At 37.8% G+C, this 12,760-nt stretch overlaps 2 protein-coding genes across 2 annotated transcripts; both read left to right on the top strand.

Annotated features, from left to right (window-relative positions):
• The first annotated feature begins 6,237 nt into the window (after positions 1–6,237).
• Positions 6,238–6,711, top strand: LOC103417348 (probable CCR4-associated factor 1 homolog 11). Its single transcript, XM_070818651.1, has one exon. It carries the CDS (start codon positions 6,238–6,240, stop codon positions 6,709–6,711), a length of 474 nt encoding a protein of 157 aa, XP_070674752.1.
• Positions 6,712–10,569: 3,858 nt separating this feature from the next.
• Positions 10,570–12,689, top strand: LOC103417526 (GPI-anchored protein LLG1). The gene is made up of 3 exons (XM_008355707.4): positions 10,570–10,919; positions 11,048–11,104; positions 12,027–12,689. Exons 1-3 carry the CDS (start codon positions 10,823–10,825, stop codon positions 12,392–12,394), a joined length of 522 nt encoding a protein of 173 aa, XP_008353929.2. The 5' UTR covers positions 10,570–10,822; the 3' UTR covers positions 12,395–12,689.
• Positions 12,690–12,760: the final 71 nt, after the last annotated feature.

The following is a 12,760-nucleotide window of genomic DNA, read 5'->3' on the forward strand; positions in this document are numbered from 1 at the left end:
TTGATTGTTTTTCTCTTTTGGACTCTTTTGGAGAAAATTGAAGGTCTCTACCCTTTAGACCAGATCCATTGCAATGTATATAATGAAACGCTGAAATCAGTAGAATTTCCTCCTTGTTAATTGTATACACATGCAATGGCTGGGCTTGATGAACAATCTAGACAGGATCACCAGGTGTTTTTTCTATTAGTGCTCCAAAATTATCGTATGCACTCTATAAAAACACGAGTGAAAAATTTGCATATGGAGCGCTGGATGATCTTTTTGGAGTGGTAGTAACAGCTCGCTTTTTTTGGTGAAAAGTCTTGATTTTAACAGTAAGAATAGTTTAGCGTTCGATTAAAATTAAGATTAGTTCATATTAGTGGGTTAATATTAAGATCAATTCAACGTTCCATTAAGATTAAGGTTAGTTCATATTAGTGGGTTAATATTAAGATTCGCTCAGAGTTCGATTCCTTTTAATGTACCAAAGAAAGAAAGAAAAACAAGATGTTTGGATGTTTGAAAAAGGAAACGATCGCAAGACATTTAGGTCATGTTTGGTGACTAGAATTGAATTGGATTGGATTACTTAGGATTGGAATCCTTTATACTTAGTAACACAGTAACACTATCCCTTTTCAGCTAGGGTTTCCTACTTTCTCTTGGAAATAAAGTCGGTCAGTTGGAAATAGCTAGACTATATTTCCTCATTGCAGGATTTGGGGTATAAACTTCCTCTCTACATATATCATTATAGCCTGCCTCATTAGAGCATAACATCATTCAACATCATTCCAAGAAACATTCTACAGAAACCCTAATACCATAGACGATGAAGAACGTTGAGATTCGACGCGTTTGGCAACACAATTTGGAAACCGAGTTTTCTCTAATTCAGTCCATGATTCGTTACTAACCTTTCTCTCCATAGACACCGAATTCGCGGGCACGGTTTTCCAATATTCCGATTCCTACACCCCTTAACCCCGGCGTCCAAATATGAGCTCATGAAGGCCAACGTCGACAACACCAACATAATCCAGTTAGGGCTAACGTACGCTCTCGGACAACAACGGAAACATACCCAGTTTTGGCACAAATAGCCGCTACATATGGGAGTTCAACTTCAGGGACTTCGATGTCGAACGTGTTAGAGTTCTATGGAACAGCAGAGCACAAAACCAAGAAGAAATCAATAAGATTTTGATTTCAACCAAGAACGAAAACGAAAATGGAGATGCGAAGAAGATGAAGAGCTCTGTGCATTTTCTGATTTCATTTAGCTATGACTGAAAATGATTAAAAAGCTACAAACGTAGAGTGGGGGAAGATATAGCCGTTTGAAGGCGCACTACCTCTCCCATTACACAAACTCACGTGTATCTCACATGCTCACATATGAGTGAGATGTTATACCATGAGACACACATACATTTAGCCTATTGGCTTTGATTTAATCTCAGCCTTACATTTCAAAACTAAGAGAAAAGAGACTTTAAATTACAATGAAACAGAACACAACAAACACAAGGCAGCTGCAAGGCTTAAACATCAACACTCTCCTCTAAGCTGGCAGCTAACTTTACTCCTAGCATTTCTCTGAAATAGTTGAACTTCTCCTTTGGTAGTGCCTTTGTCAGGATATCTGCCATTTGTTCTTCAGATTTGCAATAAACAAGTTCAATCTCATTCTCTTGTATTGCATCTCTAATGAAATGAAATTTCCTGCTAATGTGTCTTGTTTTCTGATGAAACACAGGATTCTTGGCAATAGCTATTGCTGAAGTGTTATCACACATTAGCACAGTAGGTTCAACTTGTTCTTCTCCGAAGTCTTCCAACACAAATCTTAACCATTTGGCATGAGATGTTGCTTCAGCAGCACTTACATATTCTGCTTCTGCAGTGGATAATGCCACTGTGTTTTGTTTAACTGATGCCCAAGAGAACACACCTGAGCCAAGATTGAAAGCATACCCTGATGTACTTTTCATGTCATCAATACTCCCAGCCCAGTCACTGTCACAATATCCAATAAGAACTGCTGACTTTCCTTTTACATATTCAATGCCAAAATACATAGTACCTTGAAGGTATCTCAGTACTCTTCTTGCTGTTCCCATATGTTTCTTAGTTGGACCATGCATGAATCTTGCCAAGAGACTAGTACCAAACATTATATCTGGTCTAGTGGCAGTAAGATACAGAAGACTTCCCACCAATTTCCTGTATTCAGACTCATCTGCAGCTTCACTCCCATCATTCTTGCATAACCTTTCATTTGCTGCCAGTGGTGTTACCACAGACTTACAACCTTGTAGTCCAAATTTCTCCAGCAGTTTCATTGCATATTTCTTCTAATGTATGAAGATGCTTTTCTTGGTTTGAACAATTCCCATACCAAGGAAATGATGTAGCAATCCCAAATCAGTCATCTCATAATGCTGCATCATGTCGTTTTTAAATCTGTTAAGCATTGTGTCACTACTTCCAGTGTACACAATATCATCAACATAGACAGAAATTATGAGAATCCATGACTTTTCAACCTTAGTATATAAGGTGGCTTCATTGGGACTTCTTTTAAAACCTGCCTTGGTGAAGTAAGAATCAATTTCATCATACCAAGCTCTTGGAGCTTGTTTAAGACCATATAATGCCTTACTTAACTTATACACTTTATCCTCCTTGCCTTGTATGACAAATCCTTGAGGCTGATCAACATAAACTTCCTCTTTGAGTACACCATTAAGGAATGCAGATTTTACATCTAACTGGAATAGTTGCCATTCTTTCTGAGCTGCAAGTGCAATCAAAGTCCTTATGGTGTCAAGCCTAGCAACTGGTGCAAAGGTCTCATTAAAGTCAATGCCTGGCTTCTGTGAATAACCTTTTGCAACCAGTCTAGCTTTGTTTTTCTGAATGCTTCCATCAAGGTTCAGTTTTGTTTTGTATACCCACTTCACACCTATCACAGGTTTGCTAGATGGTCTATCTACCGGCATCCATGTATTATTCCTCTCAATCATGTCTAGCTCAGCTTGCATAGCTTTCATCCAAGACAAATCTAGGGCAGCCTCTTCATAATTCTCGGGTTCCATAATGCATACATTACACTGTGCAATGACTTCATTTAAGGATCTCCATTTCTTTGGAGTAGAATCATAGCTCTGTGATAGATCAATGTTTGAGCTTGGATCATCAGCATTAGTATTCAAATCATCTAGTGAAGTATCAGAAATAACCTCAGGAAATACACTGCCATCTTGAACATTTGACCCTTGAGTTAGATCAGATTCTGCCATATCAGTAGTGATCGATACACTGGACTGTTTTCCAGAGCTGTCATCCCAATCCCATCTAGCACTCTCATCAAATACTACATCTCTAGACAATATAATCTTACTAGTGATAGGATCAAATAATCTGTATCCTTTCTCACTGGTTCTATAACCCACAAACACGCATTTGTGACTGTTGCACTCAAGTTTGTGTCTTAAATTCATGGGAACATGAACATAGCATACTGACCCAAAAATCTTCAAGTGTGCAATTCCAGGTTTTCTTCCACTATAGGATTCAAAAAGAGTCTTTTTATCCAAAGCCTTAGTGGGGCATCTGTTGAGGAGATACACTGCAGTGTGCACAGCTTCTGCCCAAAACTGGTATGGCATGCCCTTTTCATGTAACATAGTTTTTGCCATCTCCACCACAGTTCTATTCTTTCTTTCTGACACATCATTCTGTTGTGGTGTGTATGACATGGTTAGTTGCCTTTGAATCCCAGAAACATTGCAATAGTCACTGAATTCAGAAGACAAGAACTCACCACCTCTATCACTTCTTAGATACTTGATTTTATACCCACACTGCAATTCTGTCATTGCTTTGAACCTTTTGAAATACTCCAATGCCTCAGATTTGTACCTCAGAAAGTAGACCCATGTCATTCTCGTACAATCATCAGTGAACAGAATGAAGTACTTGTTTCCAGCATTTGAGGCAATTTGCATTGGACCACAAATATCAGTATGTATCAATTCAAGTGGGAATTTAGCTCTCCAAGCAGATTATCTTGGAAACTCATCTCTATGTTGCTTGCCAAGCATACATCCTTCACAGACATTCTTGGAATTTTCCAAGTGAGGTAGCCCATGAACCATTTCTTGCTCCCTGAGTTGCAGCAAACTCCTTGTGTTTAAGTGCCCTAACCTCTTGTGCCAAATCTGAATGCAATGAGATACACTAGCTTTTAATGCTAGTGATGTGGCAGGCATTATTGTTAAAGGAAAGCATCTGTTGCTAGTCATTTGAACCTTAGCAACCAGTCCATTCAAGTTCCAGCTATCAAAGATACAAACTGCATTATCACCAAATAGCAGATAGTAACCATGTTCCAACATTTGCCCCACACTTAGAAGATTTTCGTCCAAACCAGGCACTAGCATTACTTCTTGTATGTGCTTTCTTCCCATCTTGGTTTCAATGACTAGTGTGCCTATTCCTGCTACACTCACAACTTCACCAGTTCCCATTTTTACTTTTGCATTCAGATTTCTACTCACATTCACCAGCAAGCTTTCATTTCCTGTCATGTGGTTGCTACAACCACTGTCAATATACCAAGTGTTATTGACCTTCACCTGAGACACAGAGTTGCAAGCAAAAAATAATGTTCCCATATCATCAACCTGATTTGCATAGTTAGCCTTCTGCACCACTTTGTTCCCATTACAGTTTCTGACTTCATGACCAAATTTATTGCAATTTGTGCATTTAGGTTTTCCTTCAAACCAGTACTTTCCATAGTGTAGTTTATCACAATGTTTGCAAGCTGTTTTGTTCGAATCATGAGAATTATTCTGCTTAGAGATAAAATTAGGCTTAGTATCCCACTTTTTCCCTTTGTTCTTCCAACTTTTCCCTGATTTCTGTGTACCAGAGAACCCACTGGGTTTTTGAAACTTAGACCCAACATTTAGACTAGCAAATGCCTTTTCAGTAGAGTGATCAGTATGCATATCAAGCCTTTGTTCATAACCCTTCAGAGAAGCAACCACTTCTTGGATTTCAAGTGTTTCAATATCCTTTTAGTGTTCAATCACAGCACAAATAGAGTCATAACTTCTAGGCAAGCTTATAAGTAATTTTTGAACAACCCTCTCCCTAGATAGTTCTTCACCATAACTCCTCATTTGATTCATGATGTCAAACAGTTTAGTAAGATATGCAGACAAAGATTCATCATCTCTCATCCTAGTATACTCAAACTCTTTGCGTAAACCTTGTAATTTCACATTTCTAACCTGTTTATCACCTCTGAATTCTTGCTGTAGGATATCCTAAGCTCATTTGGAGGTTTCTTCATTAGAAATCCTGGGAAAAATCTGATCAGACACAGCTCCTTGAATCAACCCAAGGGCCTTAGCATCCTTCATTATGATCTCCGCAACGTTTGTTGACATTTGAGTAGCTGCATCCTTCTCCTTCTTTTCATCAGCTATCTCAACCACAGTAGATGACTCTGGGATAGTAAACCCAGTCTCTACAAGATCCCAAAGTCCATGAGACCTGAGAATGGTTCGCATTCTGATATTCCAGAATTCATAGTTCTCGCCATTGAAAATGGGAGTACGAAGTTCAGAACTCATTGATCCAGCCATGTTAGACACAGATCTTCGATTTGAAGATTTAAGAAACTCGATTCTTCAGCGATTCACTGAAGAACCCAGAAAACACAGATTCACGCCCAGATTAAAGCGATGAACTAGGCTCTGAGGCCATGTTAGAGTTCTATGGAACAGCAGAGCACAAAACCAAGAAGAAATAAAAAAGATTTTGATTTCAACCAAGAACGAAAACGAAAATGGAGATGCGAAGAAGATGAAGAGCTATGTGCATTTTCTGATTTCATTCAGCTATGACTGAAAATGATTAAAAAGCTACAAACGTAGAGTGGGGGAAGATATAGCCGTTTGAAGGCGCACTACCTCTCCCATTACACAAACTCACGTGTATCTCACATGCTCACATATGAGTGAGATGTTATACCATGAGACACACATACATTTAGCATATTGGCTTTGATTTAATCTTAGCCTTACATTTCAAAACTAAGAGAAAAGAGACTTTGAATTACAATGAAACAGAACACAACAAACACAAGGCAGCTGCAAGGCTTAAACATCAACAGAACGTGACCTTCAGAATACAAGTTCGATTTGGTTGCTTGAAAGCCAAGGAATCGATTTCATGGAGAACAAGGAAAAGGGTATTCGTTCTTCCGACTTCGCCTTGCTGTGGCGTAAATTTTTGCTGTTCTCCAAGAAATCCCGGTTGACATGGGTGACTTTCCATAGCGCTTACGATTTCGGGTACCTGATCAAGATGCTGAATCACAATCGTTTGCCGCAAGACATAAACACTTTCACGGACATGATGGATATATACTTTGGGAAAAATGTGTATGACATCAAAAGCATGATTAGGGTTTCTCGAGAGATTTATGGAGGATTAGAGAGAGTGGCTAACAAGCTTGGGGTTGATCGTGTGGCTGGGAAGAGTCATCAGGCTGCTTCTGATAGTTTGCTGACTTGGCAAACGTTTCGGAAGCTTACAGATGTGTATCACAGAAGCATGCTAGGGGAAGATGGCTGCAGTTTAGATTTGAGAGATTTGGATTGGTCTCGAAGGGTTTTGTATGGTTTGGAAGTTGAGGCTCATTGATTTATTAATTGCAGTACACAATTGTTGATTAGTTATTCATTTATTTCATTCTCTTTGTAATTTTCTTTGATACGTATTAAGTTGGATAATACTTGAGTACTCACCTTATTTCGAACTTTCATTTATGCATTTTTCTTTTTCTCGGAAGTGCAAGATCATGGACGACATCTAAATGCATGGTGAGAGAATAGAGTTATGGTTATCATCACAAGATTATTAATCGCATCCTCCTCATCACATAAAACATTTGCATAATCTAAGTAAAAGCAAAGTATGATATAAAAGCATCACATAAAATCGATTTTGAACAAATATACGTAATTAAGTTTAAAAGTAAAAATTCACTCACACACTGTATAATCATAACCGCCCTACTCAGCACGCTCTTCGAAATCCCTAGATCTTTAGTTGGTAAAATAATTGAAAACTACGAAGATTATTGAAAAAACGAGACTCAAACTATCAAATTCGGTGTCTAACAACCTACATCCACCGTTCCACGCGCCACCACATGTCGCCATACGGCTCCATGCGCCATCATGCATTGAAATAACCTGGTTTTTTTTTTAGGGAACTTTAACGAAAAGCTCCCGGTACTGTTCACTTTAACGAAAAACCATATTTTTACACTAAAAAGTCAATCCTGGTACTATTCACTTTACCCTTTATTTTGTCCTTATCATTAAAACTCAAAGTTTTCAAGCCCTTTTCATTAGTTTTCCTTTTTTTTTACCATAAGTCATTGATCAGAGGCCGAAATAGAAATAATTATTAACCTGAGACGATGTCGTGATTAAGTTAAATTAGTTTTATAAAAGTTTCAATCTCAAAAAGTTGTAGAGCTCATTTGGATGTGCTTTTAAAATGACTGAAAGCGTTTTTGGTGAAAATCTTTTTGGAAACAATCTTTAGTAAAAATGCTAATAAATCTTGGAAAAGCACTTAAAGTGCTTTCTACAAGAAGCACTTAAAGTGCTTTCTACAAGAAGCACTTAAAGTGCTTTCTGCAAGAAGCACATAACTGATATTTCTTGTAGAAAGTATTGGGTTTTTGGCTCAAAATTAGGATGATGCAATAAATTAGGTTTGTGTTACCTATTTGGTTTTGGTGTCCTATTTGGGTTTGGTTTTGACTTCTTAGTTAGTTTCCTTAGTGGAGAGATTTCGTTAATTACCTATTTGATTAGGATTTGGATTTATTTCCTATTAGGATTCCTATTGTAACCTAAGTCCTATGCACTATAAATAGGACCTTAGGGTTAATGTATTTTGTGTGGCTCATTCGTGTGACAATTTGGTGAGAGTCAATTTGTGAGTTTGTGAGTTAGAGAGCAATTTGGGAGAATATTCTCCATTAGTTTTGGGTTCTCTACTCGTTTGGTTTAGTGTTTGTAATTTGTGGGATTTGAGTTGTGAGAGTTTAAACACTCTTTTGTAATCTCCGTTTGTTTAGTGAAATTCCTTGCCCTTCGCCCGTGGAGTAGGCTTTACGCCGAACCACGTAAATCTCATGTTAGTTTGAGATTGTTTGTTTTAGCTTTCACCTACGACGTTGATATTGGTACTTTGTTAGAATTTGCTTCCGTTTGCACATAAAAGTACAACAGAAAGCATTTAAAGTGACTTTGGAACCAAAAAACATTTTTTCTAAAAGCGCTTTCAATTATTTTAAAAGTATATCCAAACGCGTCCGTAGAAGGTGACATTTATGAATTGTATACCCGAACATAATAATTAGGGTAAATATCAGTTTACTACCCTTATGTTTCGTGGTTTTCAACATTTAGTACATCAAGTTTTTTTCGTCTTAGAGTCATACCTAAAGTGATAATTTTGGGACCGTCTCATACATCCGTTAGTCAAACTCTGCTGTTAACTGATGACGTGGTGCCTATGTGAACAATGATTGGATGTCACGTGTCATTAAGGGTCCACGTGGAATTTTTTTTTTGGAAGAAGGGGTTCAAACAAAATTCAAAAATTCAAAAAAAAATCATCTACCTCCCCCAACCCCTCTCCCTTCTCTCCTATATTCCTTTGGCCTCCTCCTTCTCTATTCAAAAACCCCATTAATTATACCAATTAGCTATATGATATCATCACATTCTTCAGACCCAACAACTCTTCCTCCAAGCAACCAAGAACCGCATCCAATAGAACCCAGCAATGGAGTCACCTCAAACCAGGAAATCGGGGCTCTACCTTCCCTCCGGGATGTCCGAGACAATGCTCCGCCTCGATTCCGTTTTGGGTTATTTTCGTGCGGTTTCGAGTCTCTCAGCGTCGCCAAGTTCTTGTCGGACAATTTCCAACCTATCCTCACTGTCGAAGCCCTCGACTTGTTGCGACAGTCACTCTAAAACCCTATTTCTCTCTCTTTCTATAAAACCCTGTTCTTGTACTTACTTCCCAGAAAACCAAAATTCCATCTTTTTCAATGACTGCACTTGCAAAACCCTAAATCCCCAAATCCAATTGTGAAACCAAATTGAATCCCTTTTCGTTTTAGAAGTGGCAATTCTCGTTGGATTCGACTGATTTGCAGAGGAGAGAAGGAAGGGGGGTCTATCGATTTACAGGTAAACCACGAACGAAGCAAACCCTAGAATTGATAACAATTTCAGAAGACGAAGAAGGAAGGAGAAGAATACCTATGTTGTGCGAAAAGGCGAAACTTGGAGGAGGATTCAACGGCGGAGCTCTGAAAAAAAAAAAAAAACTTGGAGGAGAGGAGGGTTTGGTGGGTTGGTGTAAAGGAGAGAATGGAGGGATAAGGGAGGAATGAGGAGAGAAGGGAAGGTGGTGCAATCTAGCAACGGTGAAGCAGAGAAAGACCTTGCCTTTCTTCTTCTTCTTCTGACGTCCACGGGGCTTTTTTTTTTTTTTTGAATTTAAAAAAAAAATTTGAACCCCTTCTCCCAAAAAAAAAAAAAAAATCATCTATGTGAATCCCTTAATGACACGTGGTACTCAGTCATTGTCCACATAGGCACCATGTCATCAGTTAGACTTAACAGTTTGACTAACGGATATATGAGACTGTCTCAAAATTAACACTTTAAGTATGACTCTAAGACAAAAAAAACTTGTACTAAATGTTGAAAATCACATAACATAAAGGTAGTAAACTAATATTTATCTTAATAATTATATCAAATGTAGCGACAAGGAACTGACCATGGTGGACCATATTATTCTATTGGCACAATAAGTACATTATTTTCTTTGTGGTGACAGCAGGATTTTGGTTGGAAAGGGTCGAGTTAACGCGCATTTCCATTAAGATAAAAGCATTGGAGAGACAACACTGCCCATTACCATTAAAATCGAATGGAAATTGGCAATAAGTCAGAGTAACGTGTCCGTCTTTGCACCAAATTCAAATCTTTTTTTTTCAAAAATTAAAATAGTTTAGTATATTGTCTTGTTTAAAAATTTAAAAAACAAAAATAAACATTGGCCGAAAACAATAAAACATAAAAAATGCTTAGGATTGGCTACAAGACATGCACTCTATGCTTTTAATCTTTTATAACTAGTGTTGTTTTAAACTCAATTGACGAAATGAGGTAATATGAAAAACGAAAGATAAATACAAGGGATAAAATGATACGTTGATTGTGCAAAAGAGTAATATTAGAGAGACAAAATTTACAAACTAAATGATGTGTCAGATAAGAATGAGCACATTTATCAACGTTTAAGTAAAAAATCAACCGTCAGTGGCTAATCTACACTTAATCTAACAAAATATACCGTTTAAAAAAAAAAAGAAAAAAAAAGTAAAAAATCAATCGTCAACTTTTATGTCCTTTATTTTAAAATTTTATTTATAAATTTAATCTCTTGACATTATGTAAAATAAAGAAAGTGATAACAAAAATAGGCCAAGAGGGAAGGGGTTGAGGATACAAGGAGGATCCGGAGAGGATCCTTTTCCAGTTATCGCATTACCCGCTGTACTCCATTAGTCCACGTTTTCAAGCAGCTGTAGCTTTATCTAAATTCTAAGGTAAATAAATAAATAACAAGGGAGCTTTATAGACAATAAAGAGAGATCTTTGATCCCTGACTTGGGTTCCCATTTGTGCTCTCCGAAAACCCAGAAAGTATGGTGTTTCATCAGAGCTTCTGCTTCTGCTTTTTCATTGTTTTCCTCTTCCTTTTTCTGGGTCTGCCTGCTTCTTCCTCTCCAACTTTCATTTCAGGTACTGCCCAATTTAACATCTGAAATTCTATATATGTATTTATATGTTGTAATTTTGCTGGGTTTTGATTCAAATAAGCTTAGATTTAGCAAAGCTCTGAACTTTTTGATTTCTGTGTGTGGCTGCAGATGGTGTCTTTGAATCTCAGGCTTCTGTCGGCCGGCACTTGCTGCAGGCCAAGAAAGGTTATTTCCTTCGCACCCTTTTCTGAAAAATATGTTCTTTCGTTGTTGATATCATAAATTTTTTACTCTAGAGATTGAAATGCAGTGCTAAAAGGTGGAGAGGTGATTGTTTCTATTTTTGGAAAATGCCCATTTGATTGATTTTTCTTGCTGCAATTTTACTGAGTTGGAGGATGAAAGCGTATCGAGTGTGTGTGTTGTTTGTGAGCTATGATCTGTTAATGGAGGGTGATGGATTGGGCTTAATTAGGATAACCCCACTAGTGATCAAGGACTTATCTTTTCTATAATTTTGAGTTTTGGGTTTGTTAAGTCCACATCAAACTTGTTTTGAGAAATTAATTGACGAAGTGAAATCGAAATTTAGTATTCAGTAGGTGGTTGATGGTTCATCATATATCTGCTTACATAGGATTTGATATTCTGATATTTAGTTTACTTTTTAACTCGCGCGTACGGGGAAAAAGAAAATAGAGGAGCTTTAGATCGGGCTTCAATTTGAAGCCAAGAAATCGATGCATAAACATTCTGCAATTTGATTGTGCTGCGTGTATTGTCTTCTCCTTGAAGCCTTTTGTACCATTGGATTGCCCAATATTCCGCATGATAGTTGGAAAGTAGTGTTGCTATTTGGTGCCCCTCTCTACTTTTTCCATTGATTTGGGAATTATAGGTAGAAGGAGCTTATGTTTTGTTCCTTTGAGAGACCTCGAAGGATAGAAGCATGTTTAGGATGGATCATAAAAAAGAGAAGTTGGGTTTTGGTATATGAACTTGGAAGCTTATGTTGTCACACCATGTCTCTTTTCGGTTCTGCATCACATAGAAACTTAACGCTTGTTTGGACCCATTTTCTTTCGGTAGATCTATATAGGAAGTAAATAACTTAGTCTGTTGAAATTTTGGCTTCTGCTATCTGCAGGTTGTCCAGTGAACTTTGAGTTTTTGAACTACACTACTATCACAACCCAATGCAAAGGACCCCGATACCCTGCTAAACAGTGTTGTGATGCATTCAAGGAATTGGCTTGCCCTTATGCAGATGTGCTTAATGACTTGACAAACGAATGCGCTTCAATTATGTTCAGCTACATTAACCTCTACGGAAAGTACCCACCTGGACTTTTCGCCAATGAGTGCCACGAAGGAAAGGAAGGTCTGGAATGCCCTGCCTTACCACCATCTACGGAGGTGGCCAAGGATGTAAATGGGGCTCATACCACAAGCTATCCATCTCCGTTGCTAATGCTAACCGCCGGCATCCTAGCGTTGTTGTTCCGGTTACTATGAATTTCCTGACCATTTTCCACCAATTAGTATATTCTTATGGCGTGAGAACGTTTACAATTTTTTCATTCATCAGGCTTCCATCCATGTTTCTTCCGCAAGTGCTAGAGCTAGAAGATACTTTCTATTTAATTAAATTAAATATTATCACTCTGTGGGTGGCATTCGTAATTTGTAATATTTGTAAGTCCTTTTGTGCACTACCTTGACAGCTATAATATGCACGTTGAATGATCTGTGTAAAATGAGCTGGATTTGGTAATGTGTGGACCACCCAGATGCAATTATCTTCATATTATCTGTTTGCTTTGGACATTTTTTTGGTTTCTGTGGCTCGAAATATCTGCAATAACCATTAGCATTACATCC

This window comes from Malus domestica, chromosome 03 (assembly GCF_042453785.1).
Source record: "Malus domestica chromosome 03, GDT2T_hap1".
Lineage (NCBI taxonomy): Eukaryota > Viridiplantae > Streptophyta > Magnoliopsida > Rosales > Rosaceae > Malus > Malus domestica.

What these genes read in the sequence shown, in the direction of transcription:
- LOC103417526 (XM_008355707.4), top strand. Translation starts at nt 10,823, where the DNA reads ATGGTGTTTCATCAGAGCTTCTGCTTCTGCTTTTTCATTGTTTTCCTC. An exon ending in CTCTCCAACTTTCATTTCAG is followed by an intron (nt 10,920 to 11,047) that starts GTACTGCCCAAT and finishes GTGTGGCTGCAG; the next exon opens with ATGGTGTCTTTGAATCTCAG. An exon ending in CTTGCTGCAGGCCAAGAAAG is followed by an intron (nt 11,105 to 12,026) that starts GTTATTTCCTTC and finishes TGCTATCTGCAG; the next exon opens with GTTGTCCAGTGAACTTTGAG.
- LOC103417348 (XM_070818651.1), top strand. Translation starts at nt 6,238, where the DNA reads ATGGAGAACAAGGAAAAGGGTATTCGTTCTTCCGACTTCGCCTTGCTG.